The sequence below is a fragment of the Manis pentadactyla genome, chromosome 13 (assembly GCF_030020395.1).
Source record: "Manis pentadactyla isolate mManPen7 chromosome 13, mManPen7.hap1, whole genome shotgun sequence".
Lineage (NCBI taxonomy): Eukaryota > Metazoa > Chordata > Mammalia > Pholidota > Manidae > Manis > Manis pentadactyla.
The window spans coordinates 30,056,230-30,081,249 of NC_080031.1; the positions used below are offsets into that span (position 1 = coordinate 30,056,230).

Below are 25,020 nucleotides of genomic sequence, written 5' to 3' on the forward strand. Positions count from 1 at the left end.
GATGGTGTCTATGGTAGGCATAATTCTAAAATGACCCCAGTTTCCACTTCCTGATGGGCACACCTTGTAAAACCTTCTAACCTTGAGTGTGGAAGAAACCTGTGAATAAGATGGGATATCACTCCTATGCTCAGTTTACTTATCAGCTGACTTTGAGTTAATAGAGGATATTATCCATTGGGCCTGATCTAATCAGGTAAACACCCTTAAAAGGAATGGGCCCTTCCTGTTATAAGATTTGAAGCACAAGAGAGATTTGATGTATGAGAAAAATCTCCATTGTTGGCTTTGAAGAAGGAAGTGAGGATTTCAACGTTTTCTAGCTGTTGAAAGTGACTCCAACTGACAGCCAGCAAAGAAATGGGGACCTCAGTATAACAACTGCAAGGAATTGAATTTTGCCTCAACTATGTGAGCTTGAGCTTGGATAACTCAGCCAGGCCAACATCTTTTATTTTTTCAATGTTTCGCTGTCTTTGTTATGTAATAAGTCTCATTTTGTTTTGGTCATTTTACAGATATGGTTGTGTGTTCACATAAAGACTGCGATGAAAAATTGGTGGTTCAGTTTTTCTGATACTTAATAATAACTAAAAATAATGGGTGGAAAATTAACCAACAGGAGCAGAGGAAGATTGAGGAAATAAATTAACATTGCATTTAACTCCCATTCTTTATTAACCTCTTTAAAAAGAGATTTTCAAAATTAAAAATTCTCATTGCAACCTAGGATTTCCCCATTTTACAGATGTGTAATCCGATGCTGAGAGGTTTGTTAACACGTTCAGGTGCAGAGAGAGTATTAGAACCCAGCCCTCCTAAATCTAGGTCACGCTGCTGCGCTTGACTAGATGCAGCTCTTCTAATAATGCGTTTTAAGAAATCAGTAGAGAGAATAAAGGCAGGTTTGGCGACCTGACGCAAACTCGCCCTAAACCCTTTCAATCGATGATCTCGGCGAGCAGCTAAGGATCTCCGAGGTGATCGACGGTCCCCGAGAGCTTTGCGTGCGCGTGCCCGAGAGGGTAACGACCGCTGCGCGTCGGCGTCGGCGGCGCCTCCGTAGTGCTCCGTCGCCATAGCTATTGCCCTTGGCAACCGCGAAGCTCTGCAGCCTAGCGGGCAGTCTCTGGGTGTGAGCAATCTCGGTTCATCACTTTCCTCGCAACTGTTTTCTTCTTTCTTCTTTTTAACCCCCTTTCCCTTCCTCCCTCTCTCTAAAATCATGGCGGGTGGAACCGCGGACGTTCGGAAGCTTTTCATCTTCACCACTACCCACAATTACTTCGGACTGGAGTCGGAACCCGGCGACCAGCCCCTGCTGTACAACCGTCCTGAAATCAACAACTTCTTGGATGATGGGAACCAGATGCTCCTCAGGGTGCAGCGATCCGACGCCGGAATCTCCCTTTCCAACACGGTATGGCTCCCTGCACCCCCGCGCGGGCCTCCCTGTGCGTTCCCAGCCTCGGCCGGAGGGACGGAGGGTCCCTCTCCAGCCTTCCTCGCCAGATCCTTCTCCGGAGTCCGAGGCCTTAAGCTGCGCAGGCCTTATGCTCCGTTATATAGTTTCCAGTCCTGCATCCCACCTGGCCGAAGGAGGTTGGGTGGGGGTAGGTCCTTGCCCAGGGTGGGTCCCTGCCTACACACCTGAACGGAACAGTTCTGTTCATTTCTGTGTGTGTGTGTGTGTGTGTGAAGTTTTAAAGTTTTAAACTTTAAAGACTACAGTTGATTTACAACTAAAAAAAATATTTGCCTTATTATTTATTAAAAATGTGTTCTCCCTTTTAAGGTTCTTTGAGACAAGTTATAGTATCTTTTCTGAGTTACGCACCGAGTTTAAATTTACTCGAGGGAAGGATGTTAGGAATTGAAATATTTTATGAAATGATACACAAAGTTTAAATTCTTTTTTTGATGTACAGTATGTGATGTATTGATTTATTTATTGCACCTCTGCCTCTCCTGGCAGGGTTGTTTAAGAAATGGTTACATTTGCAATCAGGACTTTTATATATAGAAACTTAAGATTATTACACAGGAAAAAATTGCCTCACATAATAAAGAGGCTCAGTAAAACATGAAAGTTAACAAATCATAGACATGTTTTTAAACCTCTTCTTCTCATGTTCACTCATACTTGTAAGTGACCCCCAACAAGCATTGAGTGCGTTTTTGTAGGATGATCGAATCATTCTCCCCCATTCACTATGAATTTTTAGCCTTGGATTTAATTCAGTTTCATTCAATAAGCTTTTATTTTGAACTCAATATATGCAAGGCACTTTGCCAGGCTTGGTGAGTTTATGAAGCTATAAAAAGCATGGATAATCATAGCTAACGTTTTTTTTTTTAATTACACTGTCAGGCACTGTTCTAAGCACTTTATGTGTATTGGCTCATTTAATATTCACAACTCTGTAAGATAGGAGCTCTTTTTATTTCCATTTTATGGCTGAAGAAAGTAAGGCCCAAAGGTTACATCCTAGGTGCTTGTTGGGGTCACTTACAGGTATGAGTGAACATGAGAAGAAGAGGTTTAAAAACATGTCTATGATTTGTTAACTTTCATGTTTTACTGAGCCTCTTTATTGTGTGAGGCAATTTTTTCCTGTGTAATAATCTGAATACCTCCATTTCTCTAATAGGTGGTATAATTCAGAGTAGAATCCCCTGATTTAGCCTTCCAGAGCCTTACTCCAGTGGCCTATGAGGATGTGTACTGAACAGATTATAAAATCAGGCCAGACTGTTGTAAATCCCACTGAAATTTATTCATTGCATTTAAAAAATGGTGATGTAGTTGCTATGCAATATTATATTGGTTTCAGGTGTACAAAACAGTGTTTTGACAATTACATACATTATGAAATGCTCACTGTAAGTGTAGTTATTTGTCACCATAAAAAGATATTACAATATTTTTGACTGTATTCGCTATGCTATACTTTCATTCCCATGACTAATTTATTATTAAATATTTTTTAAAGAAAATGTTTAATAATTCATAAAACACATTTACATATTTTTTTTACAATTCACCTTATTGTTTAAAGTGTAACATTTCATGTTCTTTAGTATATGCACAGAGTTCTGCAACCATCACCACAATCAATTTTAGAATATTTTCATCATCCCCAAAGAAAACTCTGCCCCTCCTGCCCCTCCTCCCATACCCCCATCCTTCTCCAGACCTAAACAAGCACTAATTTACTGTCTCTATACATTTGCCTGTTCTGGATATTTCACATAAATTGAATCATACAATATATAGTCTTTTGTGACTGCCTTGGTGTATTGTTTTCAGAGTTCATCTATTTTGTTACATGTATCAGTAATTAAGTCCTTTTTATTTGATTATTTCTAAATAATACTCCATTTATAGAATTTTGCTTATCCATTCATCAATTGATGGGTATTTGGGTTTCTAATTTGTGATTATTATCAATAATACTTCTAAAAACATTCCTGTATATGTTTTTGTGTGGATATGTTTTCATTTCTCTTTGGTATATACCTAGGAAACTGTTTAACCTTTTGAGGAATGACCAGTCCATTTTCCCTTATGTGGGTTCCAGTTTATCCACATCTGAGATAACACTTTTTATTCTCTCTCTCTCTCTCTCTCTCTTTTTAATTAAAGTATCATTGATATATAATCTTAATTTGGTTTCAAAGACACAACACAGTGGTTCAACATTTTCCCATATTATCAAGTCCTCACCCCCTCCAGTGTGGTCACCACTGTTTATCAATGTAGTAAGATGTTATAGAATCATTACCTGTATTCTTTGTGCTGTACCACCATCCCTGTGACCAACCTATATAGTGATTGTGAATTATTGTGCCCCTTAATCCCTTCCCCCTCTTCTCCAACTCTTCCCAACCTCTCCCTTTTGTTAACCACTAGTCCCTTCTCAGTGTCTATGAGTTTACTGCTATTTTGTTCCTTCCATGTTGCTTTGTTTTTATATTGCACAAATAAGTGAAATCATTTGGTGCTTATCTTTCTCTGCCTGGCTTATTTCACTGAGCGTAATACCCTCTAGCTCCATCCATGTTGTTGCAAATGGTAGGATTTGTTTTCTTTTTATGGCTGAATAATATTCCATTGTGTATATGTACGAACTCTTCTTTATTCATCTTTTGATGAACACATAGGTTCCATATTTTGACAATTTTAAATAGTGCAGTGATAAACATAGGGGTGCATATGCCTTTTCAAATCAGGGATCTTGTTTTCTTCAGGTAAATTCCTAGGAGTGGAATTACTGAGTCAAATGGTATTTCTACTTTTAATTTTTTGAGGAACCTCCGTATTGCTTTCCACCACTGTTGCAACAATTTACATCCTCACTAACAGTGTAGGAGAGTTCTTTTTTCTCCGCATCCTCGCCAGCATTTGTTATTTCTTGTCTTTTTGATAGTGGCCATCCTAACTGGTATGAAGTAATATCTCATTGTGGTTTATTCCAGTTTTCCCAACACCAGGTGTTGAAGAGGCTGTCTTTGCCGCATTGTATATTCATGTCTCCTTTATCGTATATTAGTTGACCATTGATCTATGGGTCTATTCTTGTTCCAGTACCAAATTGTTTTGATTACTGTGACTTTGTAAACAGAGCTTGAAGTCAGGGAGCCTAATACCCCAGCTTTGTTGTTCTTTCTCAGGTTTCCTTTGGTTATTCGGGGTCTTTTGTGGTTCCATATGACTTGTAGGACTATTTGTTCTAGTTCATTGAAGAATGCTACTGGTATTTTGATAGGGATTGAACTGAATATGTAAATTGCTTTGGACAGGATGGCCATTTTGACAATATTAATTCTTCCTATCCGTGAGCATAGGATAGATTTCCATTTATTGGTGTCTTCTTTAATTTCTCTCATCAGTGTCTTATAATTTTCAGAGTAAAAGTCTTTCACCTCCTTGGTTGGGTTTATTCCTAGGTACTTTATTCCTTTTGATGCAATTGTAAATGGAATTGTCTTCCAGATTTCTCTTTCTGCTAATTCATTGTTAGAATATAGGAATGCAACAGATTTCTGTGTATTAATTTTGTATGCTACAACTTTGCTGAATTCAGTTATTAGTTCTAGTAGTGTTTTGGTGGAGTCTTTGGTTTTCAATGTATAATATGTCATTTGTAAATAGTGAGAGTGTAACTTCTTCCTTACCAATCTTGATGCCTGTTATTTTTTTGTGTTGTCTGATTGCTGTGGCTAGGACCTCCAGTGCTAAGTTGAATAAGAATGGTGAGAGTGGGCATCCCTGTCTTGTTCTCAGTCTTGAGGAAAAGCTTTCATCTTTTCTCTATTAAGCATGATATTGGCTGTGGGTTTGTCATTTATGGCCTTTATTATGTTGAGGTACTTGCCCTCTATACCCGTTGTTGTTAAGAGTTTTTATCATGAATGGGTGTTGAATTTTGTCAAATGCTTTTTCAGCATCTATGGAGATGATCATGTGATTTTTGTCCTTTTTGTTGATGTGATATATGATAGTTATCAATTTATGACTATTGTACCATCCTTGCATCCCTGGATTCATCCAACTTGGTCATGATGGATGATCTTTTTGATGTGTTTTTGGATTGGGTTTGCTAATATTTTGTTGAGATTTTTGCATCTGTATTCATCAGAGATACTGGTCTATAATTTTCTCTTTTTGTGACATCTTTGTCTGGTTTTGTTATTAGAGAGATGCTGGCCTTATGGAATGAGTTTAGAAGTATTCCCTCCTCTTCTACTTTTTGGAATACTTTAAGAAGGATGGGTGTTACCTTCTCTTTAAATGTTTGATAAAATTCAAGTAGATGGCTGTGAAGCCATCTGGACCAGGCATTTTGTTTTTAGGTAGTTTTTTGATTACTAATTCGATTTCATTGCTGGTAGTTGGTCTGTTCAGATTTTCTGTTTCTTCCTGAGTCAGTCTTGGAAGGTTGTATGTTTCTAGAAAGTTGTCCATTTCTTCTAGGTGTCCAATTTATTGGCATATAATTTTTCATAGTATTCTCTAATAATTCTTTGTATTCTGTGGTGTCCATTGTGATTATTCCTATTTTGTCAATGGGTTTCAGCCCCGGACAAATTCACTATGGATTCAATGTGATCAAAGAAATGACAGTAGACTGTTCTTGGCATGAAAGGGTTATACCCAACTTTATTTCCATGGTGGCATGTCAATCCACGTCCACTCAGAGCCAGTCTGCCTATAGCCAGCCAGTCTTGGCCTCTGGGTGTCTCTGCCCCTGCAGCCTCTCAGTCTCTGTCCTTGGTACTGCCACCACTCCAGTCTTGTCTCTGCTCTTCCTGCAGCCTTGCAGCCATTCCACTGTGTCGCCCAGAGCACTGGGCAGAGCTTTTTATATAGAGTCAATAACAACATATTGCCCATACATGTGTAGTGAGTCAGCCGACCAGGGCCAGGTGAGTATCCTGGCCACAGGAACCTTCACTTTATCCACAATTCCTTTTCTGTTTCTGATTTTATGTGTGTACATTCTCTTTCTTAAAGTCTGGCTAGGGGTTTATCTAGTTATGACTAATTTATTTTATAATTTGAAGTTTGTACCTCTTTATCCTCTCCCTCCAACTATTTCACCAACCTTGTTATCACCTTTCCCTAAGGCAAGCACCCATCTGTTCTCTGTGTTTGTCCATCTATTTCTGTTTTATTTGTTCACTTGTTTTGTGTTTTTTAGATTCCACATATAGTAAAATCATGTGATATTTGTCTTTGTCTGACTTATTACACTTAGCATAATACTCTGGAGGTCCATCTATGTTGTTGCATTGTCAAGATTTCATTCTTTTTTATGGTTAATATTTTATTTTTTGTGTGTGTATGTGTATACCCCATATCTTTATCCATTTATTTATTGATGGACACTTAGTTTGCTTCCTTATCTTGGTTATGGTAAATAATGCTGTGATAAATATAGGAGGACATACATTTTTCAAGTTAGTGATTCAGTTTTGTTTGGATTAATGTCCAGAAGTGGAATTATTGGGTTGTGTGTATGGTATTTTGTTTTTAGTTTTTTGAGAACCTCCATACTTTCTTCCATAGTGGCTGCATGAATTTACATTCCCACCAGCAGTGTAAGAGGGTTCCCTTTTCTCTACATCTTCATCAACACTTGTTATTTCTTGTTAGATAGTGGCTATTCTAACTGGTGTCAGCTAATATCTCATTGTGTTTTTTTTTTTTAATTTTAATTTTAATTTTGGTATCATTAATCTACAATTACATGAAGAACATTATGTTTACTAGGCTCCCCCCTTCACGAAGTCCCCCCCACATACCCCTTCACAGTCACTGTGAAGTAAGATGCTGTAAAATCACTACTTGTCTTCCCTGTGTTGTACAGCCCTCCCCATGCCCCACACACACTATACATGCTTATCGTAATGCCCCCTTTCTTTTTCCCCGCCCTTGTCCCTCCCTTCCCACCCATCCTCCCCAGTCTCTTTCCCTTTGGTAGCTATCAGTCCATTCTTGGGTCCTGTGATTCTGCTGCTGTTTTGTTCCTTCAGTTTTCCTTTGTTCTTATACTCCACATATGAGTGAAATCATTTGGTACTTGTCTTTCTCTGCCTGGCTTATTTCACTGAGCATAATACCCTCTAGCTCCATCCATGTTGTTGCAAATGGTAGGATCTGTTTTCTTCGTATGGCTGAGTAATATTCCATTGTGTATATGTACCACATCTTCTTTATCCATTCATCTACTGATGGACATTTAGGTTGCTTCCATATCTTGGCTATTGTAAATAGTGCAGTGATAAACATAGGGGTGCATCTGTCTTTTTCAAACTGGAGTGCTGCATTCTTAGGGTAAATTCCTAGAAGTGGAATTCCTGGGTCAAATGGTATTTCTATTTTGAGCATTTTGAGGAACCTCCATACTGCTTTCCACAATGGTTGAACTAATTTACATTCCCACCAGCAGTGTAGGCGGGTTCCCCTTTCTCTACAATCTCACCAACATTTGTTGTTGTTTGTCTTTTCGATGATGGCGATCCTTACTGGTGTGAGGTGATAACTCATTGTGGTTTTAATTTGCATTTCTCTGATGACAAGTGATGTGGAGCATCTTTTCATGTGTCTGTTGGCCATCTGAATTTCTTCTTCAGAGAACTGTCTTTTCAGCTCCTCTGCCCATTTTTTAATTGGATTATTTGCTTTTTGTTTGTTGAGGTGTGTGAGCTCTTTATATATTTTGGATGTCAACCCTTTATTGGATCTGTCATTTATGAATATATTCTTCCATACTGTAGGATACCTTTTTGTTCTATTGATGGTGTCCTTTGCTGTACAGAAGCTTTTTAGCTTGATATAGTCCCACTTGTTCATTTTTGCTTTTGTTTCCCTTGCCCGGGGAGATATGTTCATGAAGAAGTCACTCATGTTTATGTCCATGGATTTTTGCCTATGTATTTTTCTAAGAGTTTTATGGTTTCATGACTTACATTCAGGTCTTTGGCCCATTTCAAATTTACTTTTGTGTGTGGGGTTTGACAGTGATCCAGTTTCATTCTCTTACATGTAGCTGTCCAGTTTTGCCAGCACCATCTGTTGAAGAGACTGTCATTTCCCCATTGTATGTCCTTCGCTCCTTTATCGTATATTAATTGGGCATATGTGTTTGGGTTAATGTTTGGAGTCTCTATTCTGTTCCACTGGTCTATGGCTCTGTTCTTGTGCCAATACCAAATTGTCTTGATTACTGTGGCTTTGTATAGAGCTTGAAGTTGGGGAGCGAGAACCCCCCTACTTTATTCTTCCTTCTCAGGATTGCTTTGGGTATTCGGGGTCTTTGGTGGTTCCATATGAATTTTTGAACTGTTTGTTCCAGTTCATTGAAGAATGCTGTTTTTAATTTGATAGGGATTGCATCGAATCTGTAGATTGCTTTGGGCAGGATGGCCATTTTGACGATATTAATTCTTCCTAGCCAGGAGCATGGCATGAGTTTCCATTTGTTAGTGTCCTCTTTAATTTCTCTCAAGAGTGTCTTGTAGTTTTGGGGGTATAGGTCTTTCACTTCCTTGGTTAGGTTTATTCCTAGGTATTTTATTCTTTTTGATGCTATTGTGAATGGTATTGTTTTCCTGATTTCTCTATTAGTTTATTGTTGGTGTATAGGAAAGCCACAGATTTCTGTACGTTAATTTCGTATCCTGCATCTTTGCTGAATTCCAATATTAGTTCTAGTAGTTTTGGAGTGGAGTCTTTAGGGTTTTTTTAATGTACAATACCATGTCATCTGCAAATAGTGACAGTTTAACTTCTTCTTTACCAATCTGGATTCCTTGTATTTCTTTGTTTTGTCTAATTGCCATGGCTAGGACCAACAGTACTATGTTGAATAACAGTCGGGAAAGTGGGCATCCCTGTCTTGTTCCTGATCTCAGAGCAAAAGCTTTCAGCCTCTCGCTGCTCAGTATGATGTTAGTTGTGGGTTTACCATATATGGCCTTTATTATGTTGAGGTACTTGCCCTCTATGCCCATTTTGTTGAGAGTTTTTATCATGAATGGATGTTGAATTTTGTTGAATGCTTTTTCAGCATCTATGGAGATGATCATGTGGTTTTTGTCTTTTTATTGATGTGGTGGATGATGTTGATGGATTTTTGAATGTTGTACCATCCTTGCATCCCCTGGGATGAATCCCACTTGGTCATGGTGGATGATGCTTTTGATGTATTTTTGAATTCGGTTTGCTAATATTTTGTTGAGTATTTTTGCACCTATGTTCATCAGGGATATTGGTCTGTAGTTTTCTTTTTTGGTGGGGTCTTTGCCTGATTTTGGTATTAGGGTGATGTTGGCTTCATAGAATGAGTTTGGGAGTATTCCCTCCTCTTTTATTTTTTGGAAAACTTAAGGAGAATGGGTATTATATCTTCTCTGTATGTTGATAAAATTCCAAAGTAAGTCCTTCTGACCCGGGGGTTTTGTTCTTGGGTAGTTTTTTGATTACTGCTTCAATTTCATTGCTGGTAATTGGTCTGTTTACATTTTCCGTTTCTTTCTGGGTCAGTCTTGGAAGGTTGTATTTTTTCTAGGAAGTTGTCCATTTCTCTTAGGTTTTCCAGCTTGTTAGCATATAGGTTTTCATAGTATTCTCTAATAATTCTTTGTATTTCTGTTGGGTCCGTCATGATGTTTCCTTTCTCATCTGATTCTGTTGATGTGTGCTGATTGTCTTTTTCTCTTAATAAGTCTGGCTAGAGGCTTATCTATTTTGTTTATTTTCTCAAAGAACCAGCTCTTGGTTTCGTTGATTTTTTTCTATTGTTTTATTCTTCTCAATTTTGTTTATTTCTTCTCTGATCTTTATTATGTCCCTCCTTCTGTTGATTTTAGGCCTCATTTGTTCTTCTTTTTCCCATTTTGATAATTGTGACATTAGACTATTATTTGCTTTTGTTCTTCCTTCTTTAAATATGCCTGGATTGCTACATACTTTCCTCTTAAGACTGCTTTTGCTGCATCCCACAGAAGTTGGGGCTTTGTGTTGTTGTTGTCATTTATTTCCATATATTGCTGTATCTCCATTTTAATTTGGTTGTTGATCCATTGACTATTTAGAAGCGTGTTGTTAAGCCTCCATGTGTTTGTGAGCCTTTTTGCTTTCTTTGTACAATTTATTTCTAGTTTTATACCTTTGTGCTCTGAAAAGTTGCTTGGTAGAATTTCAATCTTTTTTAATTTACTGAGGCTCTTTTTGTGGCCTAGTATGTGGTCTATTCTGGAGAATGTTCCATGTGCACTTGAGAAGAATGTATATCCTGTTGCTTTTGGGTGTAGAGTTCTATAGATGTCTATTAGGTCCATCTGTTCTAGTGTGTTGTTCAGTGTCTTTGTGTCTTTACTCATTTTCTGTCTGGTGGATCTGTCCTTTGGAGTGAATGGTGTGTTGAAGTCTCCTAAAATGAATGCGTTGCCTTTTATTTCCTCCTTTAGTTCTGGTAGTATTTGTTTCACATATGCTGGTTCTCCTTTGTTGGTTGCATATATATTTATAATGGTTATATCCTCCTGTTGGACTAAGCCCTTTATTGTTATGAAATGTCCTTCTTTATCTCTTGTTTCTTTCTTTGTTTTGAAGTCTATTTTGTCTGATACTAGTACTGCAACACCTGCTTTTTTCTCCCTATTGTTTGCATGAAATATGCTTTTCCATCCCTTGACTTTTAGTCTGTGCATGTCTTTGGGTTTGAGGTGAGTCTCTTGTAAGCAGCATATAGATGGGTCTTCTTTTTTATCCATTCAGTGACTCTATGTCTTTTGATTGGTGCATTCAGTCCATTTACATTTAGGGTGATTATTAATAGGTATGTACTTATTGCCATTTCAGGCTTTAGATTCGTGTTTACCAAAGGTTCCAGGTTACTTTCCTTACTATCTAAGAGTCTAACTTAACTCACTTAGTATGCTGTTACAAACACTATCTAAAGGTTCTTTTCTATTTCTCCTCCTTTTTCTTCCTCCTTCATTCTGTATATGTTAGGTATCAAATTCTGTACTTTTTGTCTATCCCTTGATTGACTTTGGGGATACTCAATTTAATTTTGCATTTGCCTCACAATCAGCTGCTCCACCCTCCCTACTGTTTTACTACCTCTGGTGACAGCTACCAACCCTAGGAACACTTCTGTCTATAGCAGTCCCTCCAATATAGACTGCAGAGATGGTTTGTGGGAGGTAAACTCTCTCAGCTTTTGCTTATCTGGAAATTGTTTAATCCCTCCTTCAAATTTAAATGATAATCTTGCCGGATAAAGTAATCTTGGTTCCAGGCCCTTCTGCTTCATGGCATTAAATACATCATGCCACTCCCTTCTGGCCTGTAAGGTTTCTGCTGAGACGTCTGATGTTAGTGTGATGGGCTTTCCTTTGTATGTGATCTTATTTCTGCCTCTGGCTGCTTTTAACAGTCTGTCCTTATCCTTGATCTTTCCCATTTTAATTTCTATGTGTCTTGCTATTGCCTTCCTTGGGTCCCTTGTGTAGGGGGATCTGTGGATCTCCATGGCCTGAGAGACCATCTCCTTCTCCAGATTGGGGAAGTTTTCAGCAACTGCCTCCTCAAAGACACTTTCTATCCCTTTCTCTCTCTCTTCTTCTTCTGGTATCCCTATAATGCGAATATTTTTCTGCTTGGATTGGTCACACAGTTCTCTCAATATTCTTTCATTTTTAGAGATCCTTTTTTCTCTCTGTGCCTCAGCTTCTTTGTATTCCTCTTCTCTAGTTTCTATTTCATTTATTGTCTCCTCCACTGTATCCAACCTACTTTTAATATCCTCCGTCGTGCTCTTCAATGATTGGATCTCCGACCTGAATTCATTCCTGAGTTGTTGGATGTCTTTCTGTACCTCCATTAGAATGTGGATGATTTTTATTTTGAACTCCCTTTCAGGGAGAGTCACAAGGTCCATATCATTTAAATCTTTCTCAGGAGTTGTATTAATAATTTTACTCTGGACAAGGTTCCTTTGGCATTTCATGTTTGTATATGGCGCCCTCTGGTGTCCAGAAGCTCTATTCTGGAGCTTCTCAATCCCTGAAGCAATGTCGGGGGTCACAGGGGAGCGGTACTGGTGCCTGGGGGGAGGAAAGAGCTGTTCCCCCTCTCCTGGCTGCTGTGCCTGTCTCCACTGCCCCAGCCAGTGGGCCGAGCACACAGGTATGTTTTTGTCCCAGAGCAGCCAGATATGGATCCCTGCTTTCCACAAGCAGCCGGAATCCCAGTCTCCCCAGGAACTCTGCCTGTATTAACTTTCCAACCCAGTAGTCATGCGAGTCTCATGAAAGCATCATGAAATGTAGGTTTGTGCTCCCAGCGCAGATCTCCAGAGCTAGGCATTCAGCAGTCCCAAGCCTTCCACTCCATCCCTGCTCCGTTTGTCTTCCTCTCGCCGGTGAGCTGGGGTGGGGGAGGGGCTCGGGTCCCTCGGAGCCACAGCTCTGGTACGTTACCCCGTTGGGTGAGGTCTGCTCTTTTCTCCAGGTGTGTGCAGTCTGATGTCCTAGTCTTTCCTGTTATTCTCTCAGGATTAGTTGCGCCAATTAAATTTTCTAATTGTATCCAGTTTTAGGCGGAAGCCTCTGTCTCTCCTCTCATGCCGCCATCTTTAACCCCATCCTTGATGCATTTTTAAATGGGATTGTTTTCATAATATCTCTTTTTGCTAGTTCATTGTTTGCATATTAAAATGCAGCAGTTTTCTGTATATTAATTTTGTATCCTGCAATTTTACTGAATTCATTTATTAGATGTAATAGTTTTTTGGTGGAGTCTTTAGGGTTTTCTATTTACAGTACCATGTTATCCACAAATAATGAGTTTAACTTCTTCCTTACCAATTTGGATGTCTTTTATTTTTTCTTGTCTGATTGCTGGAATAGCTACCGAAAGTTTAGGTAGAGTGTAATGGGAAAACAAGGTGACGAGAGGTTTGGATTTGTGAAAATATATCTTGGGTTGGGTATTGGAAATTTAACCTCTGATTTAGTTACTGCGATTACTACTATAGTCCAATAATATATTTTATGTTTAGTGATACACCACACTACAGATTTTTTAGTCCTATTTGAAAATAATTTTGTACATTTTAAATTATACTTTGGATGTCTGAGAGTCAGCATGGTTTCATAAGTTAATAAATATTTTTATTATTTAAAAAATCTTTTATTAAGGTATGATTGATATACACTCTTATGAAGGTTTTACATGAAAAACAATGTGGTTACTACATTCACCCACATCATCAAGTCCCACCCAAACCCCAGTGCAGTCACTGTCCATCAGTGCAGCAAGTTGTCAGAGAGTCACTATGTCCCTTCTCTGTGATACACTGTTCTCCCTGTGATCCCCCACACCATGTGTATTAAACATAATACCCCTCCGTCCCCTTCTCCCTCCCTCCCCACCTGCCCTCCGACTCCCCTCCCCTTTGGTAACCACTAGTTCAGTTAATAAATATTTATTGAGTACTTACGGTGGTCTGACACTGCCCTAGGTGTTGGGGATAAAGTCATGAACACATCATAGTTTGTCTTCAAGGAGTAACATTCAAGTGCCAAAGATAGGCTAAACACATGAATACAGATGGATGATGTAATGTCATTTTGGGTATTGCTAAGTGCTGTTAAGGTAGAAATAGACTACTGGTAAAGTAGCGATGGTGGTGGGGTAGGGAACTGCATTAAAACAGAGTGGGAGGGAATACCTACCTGGATTAGTGACCTTTGAAGTGAGATTTGAAAGATGAGTTGTAGGTAGACATAAGATTTAGGAGAATAGTGTTCTAAGCAAAAGAAATGATAAGGACAAGGCCCTGAGCTGGGTCTTACCTTGGTTTCAAGGGGCTGGCAATAACAATACAGGGTGACTGCTTAAGTTTAATAATGACCAGAGAGTGTAGAAGACTAGCATGGGTTGATCATTTAGGACTTTGTATACCGATTAGAGTGAAATAGAAAGTCACTGGTAATCTTAAGCAAGAGAGAAATGTGATCTGGTTTATGCTTTAGAATAGAGGTTGGCAAACTTTCTATAATAAACCAGATTATAACTATTTTAGGCTTTTTAGCCCATAAGGTCTCTGTCATAACTACAGCTTTGCTATTATAGTGTGAATGAATATGGCTGCATTCTAATAAAAATTTGTTTATAGAGACTGATATTTGAATTTCAAATAATTTTCATGTGTTATGAAATACTCTTTTTATTTAAAAATGTGGAAAAGCCATTTTTAGCTTGTGGACTATAAAAAAAAAGGCAACAGATTGTAGTATGCTAATCCCTGATCAATCCCATTAGGTGGTAGAGGTGTTTTATAATCCCAAAAAGAACAACTGTATGCCTTGAATTAATAGTTACCAAATTATGATCAGTTAAGGAAATAGTAGTTGCCAATGATAGGAAAACCCTTAGGACTGGCAGATAGGAGTGCTGATTCTCAGTTTTCCTTTTTTCAAGGAATGATGAGCAACTGTTGCCAATGGATTCTTTGCTTTAACTCTGACTGACTAGGACAAAACTCATTGTCCTGAGTGATGCCCCAGGGAAACTTGGCCAGTGACTAGTTGCTGTTTTCCAATAGAATAATAAAATTTTCTGAATTTTCTTTTCAGATATGTGGGAGGATGAAAGTACAAGGGTATGTACTATTTAATGATTAAAGAGTGAATTTTTCAAATCTAAACATCTGCAGCTTGTTATTCTTGCTTATAATTGGAATAAAATGATCATACTAGTAGTGCAATTCTAATGTGTGAAAATGTGAGTTTGAGAATCTGCAACATCTAGTAAATTCCCAATGGGTAAAAAATATGATTGGGATAAAAGAAAAGTAGCATGAATAGTCACTCATCTATAAGGTGTTTTTCATGTACAGAAGTTAACTTATTTGAAAGCCTTTTAATTCACAGACTTCTCTCCTGGAAAAATAACTGAGAATTTGTATGTAATGCAGAAACTTGTTTTGGGAAGTATGCTTTTCAGCTATGAAGTGACCTATTTTAAACATGGCTGCTTTAGTGAATTCCATTTTAGCTCATGCTGTTCCAGATGTAATAACCTAGATGTATGACTTTAATAAAACATTTGATGCTCAAATACTTTAAGGAAAAATTTTTGATTCAGTTAGGATAATTTAGGAGGTCATCAATCTAAGACTGTTTTGGTAGTTTTAAATTTATATACAATTTAAAAAGTATATTTAAAAATGTTAGTTTGAGGTAAGAGAGTAATTAACATCCTTATTGTAGGCTTTTAGGAATAGAGAGGAGTATAGTACTCATCAAAGTGTACCTGAGGCAACATCTTTGATCTGAGTGATTACTAAATCTGGCTGGAATGGAGTAGTTAGCAGTATGTGTCAACTGCTACATTTATGTGTCAGTATGTGTCAATCCCACATTTCTCCCTTATTATTATTTTTTTTAATAAAATGCTGAAGTGGTAGGTAGATGCAAGATAAAGGTAGAAAACATAATTTAGTGCTGTAAGAGGGCAAATGTAGATGATCAGGTCTGTGCCTATAGACTAAGTATTAATCCAAGCTAGACAAGGGCAACAAAACATCCACGGATGCAGAAGATATCTCTCAAAACAGGGGGGATGAGGTTCTGAGCCTCACCTCTGTTGATCCCCCATTTCTCACCTGATGGCCCCCCTGCGACTGTGCCTGTCTTAGGTTGTTCTTCCCTTGAGGAATATTACCTGTCTCTGGCTAACCAGTCATCTTCCAGGACCATATAGGGAAATGTAAAGTTGGTAAGTGAGAGAGAAGCCTTACTGTTTGAAAAGGTTAGCTTTTTACTTCTTTGCAGATTTATGCCTTGTGGCTTCTATGCCCAGCATTTGTCTTGCGGTATCTTTACTACTTGGAAGAATTATGATACTCGGTAATTTTCGATATGAGGCACGAATTCTACTAAAGGGTTGTTATTAGGAAGGAAGAGGAAAGCTATAGAAGTAGCAGACGGAAGGAAACATGGGAAGATTGATTATTTCTTTGACATATCTTCTTGTAGAGTAACATAAGCATGTATAGGTTTTAACAAACTACTAATTAAATTGCGTACACACATTAGCAGAATAGGAATACAGATACATAACAAAAGCAGACCTACAATTACCAGCCATATCCAGTGAAACCAAGAAAACCAGTTAGGTACCCTAGGCATTTGTGAAAACTTATCAATAATATGATGGATGTTGTCTAACTGAATTTGAATAGTTTGAGAAAAATCAGACAAATTAAAACAGCACATTCCTGGGAACTGTTCACATCCCATATGTTCTTTTAACAGTAGATAGTCTATAGTTGCACGATTTTGGAGCACTGCAACTTGCACTTCTCCTAATTCTTGGTTGAGTTCTGACAATATAGATCCAGTCAAATTTGTTGTTTTACTGTATGCACAGGCCAGCTTAGATATGTCCTTCATTCCAATGGCAAATCCAGGAACCGGTGGGATGAATGCAGCTACAACTGCAACAGCGCCAGGATCTTTGTTGAAGTTTTTTGATGATCATCTTCTCTAATGACTCTTCCAGAGGATGTTGATGTTGGAAATTCTTCTTCATATCATATCTTAATTCGTTTTCTGGGTAGCCAGATTAGGCTTTGGTCCTCTAAGTTGGGATATATTTTAAAACACAAGTATTCTTAAGGAACAGGGATAGGTTGTTTGTAATATCTTATATTTTTAAGGCAACTATTTTTTTCCAAAGGATAACATTACAATGATACATCTTAGGGAAACATTTATTTCAAATATTAACTTTTATGAAGATCATATTAAACATCATTTATTTATCACTTTAGATTGATTTTGCTGACACAAAAGACAAAGTGCTGGTGTTTTTCAAGCTGCGACCTGAAGTAATTACTGATCAGAATCTACATAATAATATTCTTGTGTCATCTATGTTAGAATCACCTATAAATTCCCTTTACCAAGCAGTACGACAAGTATTTGCACCAGTGTTGTTAAAGGTGAGTGAGTTAAAGTAGCTGTATGGTCATTTTTTTTTAACCTAGATATTTGTTTAAATGTTTTTGTAAACACAAACATCAATGTTATTTTATTACTGTTAATATCACTAGTATTTTAGTTTTTAATTAAAATCTTTTAAAAACTTTAAAAAATGTTACTGTAGGCTTTGTTGACAAATAGAGAAAGTGGAGAAAATTATAAAATGGAATCCACATCAGCTGTTACATTGCTGTAGTAAATGATCTTTATAAAATTTTAACAATTGGGTGGACTTTCTTTTTCTCCCTTCTGAGATGGAGGTAGTGTTAAGTGAAATGGGCATATAGGATTTAGTTCTCGACACTGTTTTAGGAAGCCAATTTGATTGGCCAGCAAGCTTTTTTTTTTTAATAAGTTATCATTGATATACAATCTTATGAAGGTTTCACATGAGCAACATTGTGGTTACATCTTTGACCCATATTATCAAGTCCCTCCTGCTCTCCTCTCACCCCATTGCAGTCACTGTGATTGGCAAGCTTTTGATCAATGTTTGTTCTTCTGTTTTTATTTAGGATCAGGAATGGAGCAGAAACTTTGATCCCAAACTTCAGAATCTTTTGACTGAACTCGAAGCTGGGTTGGGTATAGTTCTACGGAGATCAGACACTAATTTAACAAAATTGAAATTTAAGGAAGATGACACACGAGGTATATAGCCAAAATTTAATAAAAGAAAGTTAAAATGACTTACTTCTTAGTACATGAGTAAATTAATATATTTATTCATAGATTTTTTCCCCATACTTTAGGTTCTTCTCTGAGCCTGAGCTTCTTTTAAATGAATATATTTATATAGATTTGGAGAAGAGGAAAATGTAATCTTTAACAATGTGCAATTCATGGAAATGGAAAATACAGTTGCTTCTCATTATTTGTATCAGTTATGTTTTATAAAATCACTGTGGACATTGGATTAACAAATACTGAATCACTGCTTCTAGGGGAAATATGGGATTAGGTTCCTGTGAGCCTCTGGTCATAATATTTTCATCAGCTGCTCAACACATAACCTTGTTTTATGTATGTTTCTGTTTAAAGACACTTTATTTTATATATATTGATTAAGTAACATTGACCTCATCTCATGATCAATAGCAAAATGGAGCTTATCTAACATGTATATTTCAGTAAGTCACATCACAGTGATCTATGCTTAGAAATACTAGGTAGCACTTCAACACTATACTTGGAGGCCATTTTAAACAGGGAAATGACCAACAAAAAGCACAAAAATGTGAAAAACCTGGAACCAGATAGACTGCAAAAAGGACATTTGTTTTCAGTAGGATCAGGAAGCAAGAAGGCAATGTTGCTTTGTTCACCGTTAGGGGGGAACATATATGTAGGGCGACTCAAAGTTCTCACTGCTCTATGCACATCTGTGAACTACCATGAAAGCATTACAAATACAGATTTTAGGTTACAAATAAATGTTAGTAAGTAGGTGAATCTGTAAATCTAAAATCCATGAATAAAGAGGAGTGAACCTAGTTGTATACTTTGTAAAGATAATAGGCCATTGACTCTTATTTTAAAATATATTTTATCCAAAACTGACTATAATTTTATTGTGGCTATAGATAAATTATTATTTATACAATTTATGTGAAATGTATGACATACATAAGTCATTATTTTATAATATTTGATACAGTTTTATATTTTGCTAGAATAGTAAGTTAGATGCTTTTTGAATCCATAAACCCAGAAAGAATAGTACATTTATTTCCAACATATAATTTGACAACTAGAGATGTCCAGGTCATTGGGAAATATAAAAGCAAATTTAAAAGTAAGATGACTTTAATTTGCTTATGTTTTTAAATGATATTGTAAGCATTTATTGATTAGATTATAATCATTTCCAATTTGGATGATATTCAGTATGAATGGTATTAGAATTAGGTTTAGGAAAGCGTTATGTTAGAGAAGCCAACTCACAGATACACCATGCAGACTGCCAGTGTAGATGTGAGTGGTTTACAAAAGCATATAGGAATCACACCCAGCTACAAACTTGAGGTGAAGTATAAATTTGGTGCTGTTATTGTTTCTAGTGGATTTAAGTAAGAACTTTCTGTTGATAGAAATTGTAAAACTTATTTTCTGTACATCTTCAATGGTACAGGAAATACCTAAAATCTGTGAATGAACCAGATAACTTTCTGGCTTTTCATTTTCAACCGATGCTTCTTTTTTCCTTTTCATTTTTTCAGGTATTCTTACACCAAGTGATGAATTCCAGTTTTGGATAGAACAGACTCATCATGGAAATAAACAGATTAATAAAGAAAGAGCCTGTTATTTCAAGGAATTATTTGAAACAATTGCAAGAGTATGTGATTCATACATAGTTATTTAGCATAGCTTTTGATAAAAGTACTTTGGGATTCAACTTTCACTAGATTTACCTCTGTTTTAAAATCATTACTTGATGGTTGTGAACAAAATATATCCTTCAAATGTAGCAGGGTTTACTTAAGATGTGTATTTAACATGACTGCAACTTAAAAATCCAAACTTTTGAAACAGTTAAATTCTAATATCTAGCAAATATTTTTCTTTAAAACATAATTACATTTCTGCAGGTAGGTAGAGAAAAGCAGAAACCTAATACACTAATAGGTTTATCCATAGGGAAATAATATGTTTCTCTGAAAGAATGTTCACTTTATTCAAATTATCATTTTGAAGTAACTGAAGTATTAAAAACTCTTAGTTTTATACTTATTTGATTGAGTATTCCTTGATGTATCTACCAAGAGTTTGAATAAGTGACCATCTTAAATATGGCTACAAAAAAGTCTATTCTTTTCAAAATAAGTATATAGTAATTTTCTATCCATTCCTAATATTATTTCAATAATATCATTTTAATGAAAGGGTTGAAATGGTTTTTAATTTTTTTGTAACAATGATGAAATGTAGAATAATAAACCTTGTACTATGATTGTATTATTAGTGACATCATGCAACACATTAAATGCATTAATAAAGGTATGTGAATTATAATAGGTGATCTATATATGGCCATAAGGCTACCTCTTTTGGGTAAATAAAAGAAATGAATCCAAATTTAAAGAAAATCAGGTCAAGGGTAAACATAAATGAATAGATTTTTTTGTAATTCTTATTTTTTCTTTTGACTTTTATGAAATTTATGTGTGTGAAGGAACTTACAGGGTATTTACATAAAAAAGTACTATATCATCTGGTAGAAAAGGGAGGATAATTAATATAGCAGATATTAGAGTTGTAGTTGTTGAAAAAGCATGAGAACATTTGAACTACATTGCCCATGGTACAAATACAATTATGTTTAAAAATGAATGCATTTTTGATTTTAGGAGTTTCATAACTTGGATGGTCTGTCCTTAGTGGAGGTGGCTGACTTGGTGGAGACTACTCGGGATGTTGTAAATGATGTGTGGAGACAAACAGAGCATGATCATTATCCCGAGTCACGAATGTTACATCTCTTAGATATCATAGGTACTAGTAAAGAAAACAACTTGAGATTTTGGAAGACTGTCTGTTTTGTGTTTTTTCCTTGAAGTCCTCACTTAAAATGCCCTCTAATATAATAGTTCTTGCTTAAAGTAACTTTTAAAGAAGATCATGTAGGATTATTTAATACTTGTATATAGTGAATTAAAATTACATGTGTCAAATTTTTTGACCATTAACATAATGAAATTTACATAGATTTTTTAAGTCCCTTTATGTATATTAATTTAGGCTTCATTTTGTAATGAACTGTAAAGTTCTCTAATATATATTGGCTTATCTGTTGATATTAAAAGTACAAATACATTTTGATCCAGAAATGGCCTTTTTGTTATCCTAAGAAAATATTAGATAAGTATATAAAGACATATGTACAAGGATATTTAAGGTAGCATAGTTTGTAACATAAGCAATTGAGAATTGGTTATATAATGCTACATTCATATAATAGGCACTGCACCCTTTAAAAAAATGTATATATATTTCTACACTTGAAAGATGTATGATATATTGAAAGATACAAATGTGTGTGTGCATGTGTGTTTTTGAAAAATATTTGTTATTGACAGTACTAGTATAAAATGTGCATGTGATATTTCTTGGATCTTTAATTTAAAATTTTGTCATAAGCATGTATTCTGTAATTATGTGATAAAAAGACCTTGCTCCTCATTAAAAAGTGTGCTCTATGTTTTACTAGGTGGTTCATTTGGAAGATTTGTTCAGAAAAAGTTAGGAACTTTGAACCTATGGGAAGATCCTTATTATCTTGTGAAAGAAAATCTGAGAGCCGGTATTTCAGTTTGTGAACAGTGGGTGACCGCCTGTAATCACCTGACCGGTCAGGTGTGGCAGCGCTATGTTCCTCATCCATGGAAAAATGAAAAATATGTCCCAGAAACACTTGACAAACTTCGCAGACGCCTTGAAGAGGTATCATTTGACTATTTGGATCTTTGTCTTAAAGTGTGAAGTAGATCCTCATTTGTTTGTGAATGTATTTTTTAATTCCAGGCAATACTGGGAAAAACTGCAGGTTTGGTTCCAGACCACTATAATAAAGCGAATATCATAATAAAGCAAATCAAGATAATTTTTTGGGTTCTCACTAGAACATATAAAATTTATGTTTAAACTATTGTATATAAATGTGCAATAGCATTTTGTCTAAATATACAGTGTACATGCCTTAATTAAAAAATACTTCATTGCTAAAAAATGTTAACCATTTAAACCTCCAGCAAGCCATAATCTTTGAGAGTCTTGCTTTGATGTCGATGGCTGCTGTAGGATCAGGGTGGTAGTTACTTGCCAAAGATTGGAGGGGCTGTGGCAATTTCTTTAAAAGAGATGATAATGAAGTTTCCCATATCAATTGACTTCTCCTTTCATGATCAATTTTTCTGTAGCTTGTGATTCTGTTTGATAGCATTTTATGCACAGTAGAACTTCTTTCAAAATTGGAGTCAGTCCTCTGATACCTTGCCGCTGCTTTATCTACTATGGTTAGGTAATATCCTAAATCCTTGGTTGTCATTTCAACAGTCTTCATGGTGTCTTCACCAGTAGTAGATTCCATCTCAAGATACTACTTCCTTTGCTCATCCATAAGAGGCAACTCCTCATCCATTCAAGTTTAATCATGAAATTGCAGCAATTCAGTCACAACTTCAAGTTCCACTTCTAATTCTAGTTCTCCTGCTATTTCCACCACATCTGCAGTTATTTCCTCCACTGAAGTCTTGAAACCTTCTACATCATCTATGAGGATGGGAATCAATTTCTTCCAAACTCCTGATAAAGTTGCTATTTGACCTCTTCCCAGGAATTATGAATGTTCTTAATGGCATCTAGAATGGTGAATCACTTTGAGAAGGTTTTCAATTTACTTTGCATGAATTTATCAGAGGAATCATTGTCAATGGCAGCTGTAGCCTTTTGAAATGCATTTCCTAAATAATAAGGCTTGAAAGTTGGAATTACTCCTTGATCCACGGGCTGCATGGATTCCTGTGTTAGCAGGCATGAACACAACATTAATCTCATACATCTCCATCTGAGCTCTTGGGTAACCAGGCTCATTGTCAAAGAGCAGTGATATTTTGAAAGGAATTTTGTTTTTGAGCAGTAGGTCTCAGTAGTGGTCTTAAAATATTCAGTAAACCATGTCGTAAATAAATGTATTGTCCTCCTTGATTTGTTCCATTTATAGAGCACAAGCAGAGGAGTAGATTAAGCATAAGTATGAGTCCTGGGATTTTTGGAATGGTCAGTGAGCATTGGTTTCACTTTAAAATCACCAGCTGCATTAGTCCCTAAAAAAGAGTCAGTCTGTCCATTTAAGCTTTGAAGCCAGTGATTGACTTCTAACTGAGAGTCCTAGATGGCATCATCATCCAACAGAAGGCTGTTTTGGCTACACTGAAAATCTGTTTAGTGTATCCACCCTCATGAATTATCTTAGCTAGATCTTCTGGATAACTTGCTACAGCTTTTACATCAGCATTTGCTGCTTCACATTGCACTTCCCTGTTATGGAGAGGGCTTCCTTCCTTAAACCTCATGAACCCACCTCTGCTAGCTTCAAACTTTCCTTCTGCCACTTCCTCACTTATCTCACACAGCCTTCATAGAATTGAAGAGAGTTAGGGTCGGCCTTGCTCTGGAGTGGGCTTTGGTTTAGGGGAATGTTGTGGCTGATTTGATCTATCCAGACCACTAAAGCTTTTTCCATATCAACAACCAGGCTGTTTCTCTTATCATACGTGTGTTCACTGGAGTAGCACTTAAAATTTTCTCTAAGAACTTTTCTTTGTGTTCATAACTTGGCTGGCTGCTTGGCACAAGAGGCCTAGCTTCAGCCTGTCTCTGCTTTTGGCATGCTTTCCTCACTAAGCTTAATTGTTTTTAGCTTTTGATTTAAAGTACGAGACATGCAACTCTTCACTTGAATACTTAGAGGCCACTGTTGGGTTATTACTTGGCCTAATTTCAATATCGTTGTGTTTTAGGGGATAGGGAGGCCCCAGGAGAGGGAGAAAGATGGGGGAATGGCTGGTCAGTGGAGCACTCAGAACACACACACTTGTTAAGTTTGCTGCCTTATATGGGCATTGTTCGTGGCACCCCAAAACAGCCCTAGTAACACAAGGATCACTGATCACAGATCACCGTAACAAATAATGAAAAAGTCTAAAATATTGGGAGAATTACCAAAATGTTCCACAGAGACATAAAGTGAGCAAATGCTGTTGGGAAAATGGCACCAATAGACTTAATGCTGGTTGCCACAATTCTGCGATTTGTAAAAAACGCAGTGTGCGAAGCCCAGTAAAGCAAAGCACAATGTAATGAGGTATGCCTATAATAAGTACTACATATCTGATAGACAGCATTTATACTTCTGGGAGAGAATAAGAGTTAAAATCCATGAGGAACAGTTGATGGCCATTGTCTGGTACAGGGTCATGTGCCCACTGGGCACGAAGACTCCTCTTTTTCCTTTGGTTCTATACTATAACAGTGCACTTTTAAGTTGTGAACTTGTATTTCATTCTTTATTTTTAAAAAGATAACCCACTTATCCATATGTGGAAACTCTCAGATATTCTCTTGATTGTTGAAATTGTTTTTAAGCAGAAACAGCTTTTTAGGGAGTACACAGTGGAAGCATATGAAACAGCTACTTAATTCATACAAGTTACAAGTTTCAGTGTAGAACTTTTGTATTTAGCCTGAAGGGATAGACAAAATGAGACTATGCAAAGACTGCAATGCTGATTTTTTTCCCTGTGTGATAGGGGAGCCACAGTTCTTTGGGGATTTTGCTTTTTTTTGTTTTTAACCTTTTTCATTATGAAATAAAATAGTGCAGTGAATGCCAATGTATCCATCACTCAACTTCAACAGCCATTGACTTACTTTTTTTATTGAAGTATAGTT

The 25,020-nt window shown here is 36.7% G+C and overlaps 1 protein-coding gene across 2 annotated transcripts in view; it reads left to right on the plus strand.

Moving 5' to 3' along the window:
• Positions 1–1,027: 1,027 nt before the first annotated feature.
• Positions 1,028–25,020, plus strand: part of DYNC2H1 (dynein cytoplasmic 2 heavy chain 1) — a 330,688-nt gene continuing 306,695 nt past the window's right edge. For both annotated transcript variants that reach the window (XM_057490362.1, XM_057490363.1), the window contains exons 1-6: positions 1,028–1,420; positions 17,358–17,528; positions 18,084–18,219; positions 19,788–19,906; positions 20,919–21,063; positions 21,779–22,011. In XM_057490362.1, the coding sequence (XP_057346345.1) occupies positions 1,226–1,420; positions 17,358–17,528; positions 18,084–18,219; positions 19,788–19,906; positions 20,919–21,063; positions 21,779–22,011 (999 nt within the window). In that variant the 5' untranslated portion in view covers positions 1,028–1,225. The remainder of the gene's footprint in view (positions 1,421–17,357; positions 17,529–18,083; positions 18,220–19,787; positions 19,907–20,918; positions 21,064–21,778; positions 22,012–25,020) is intronic.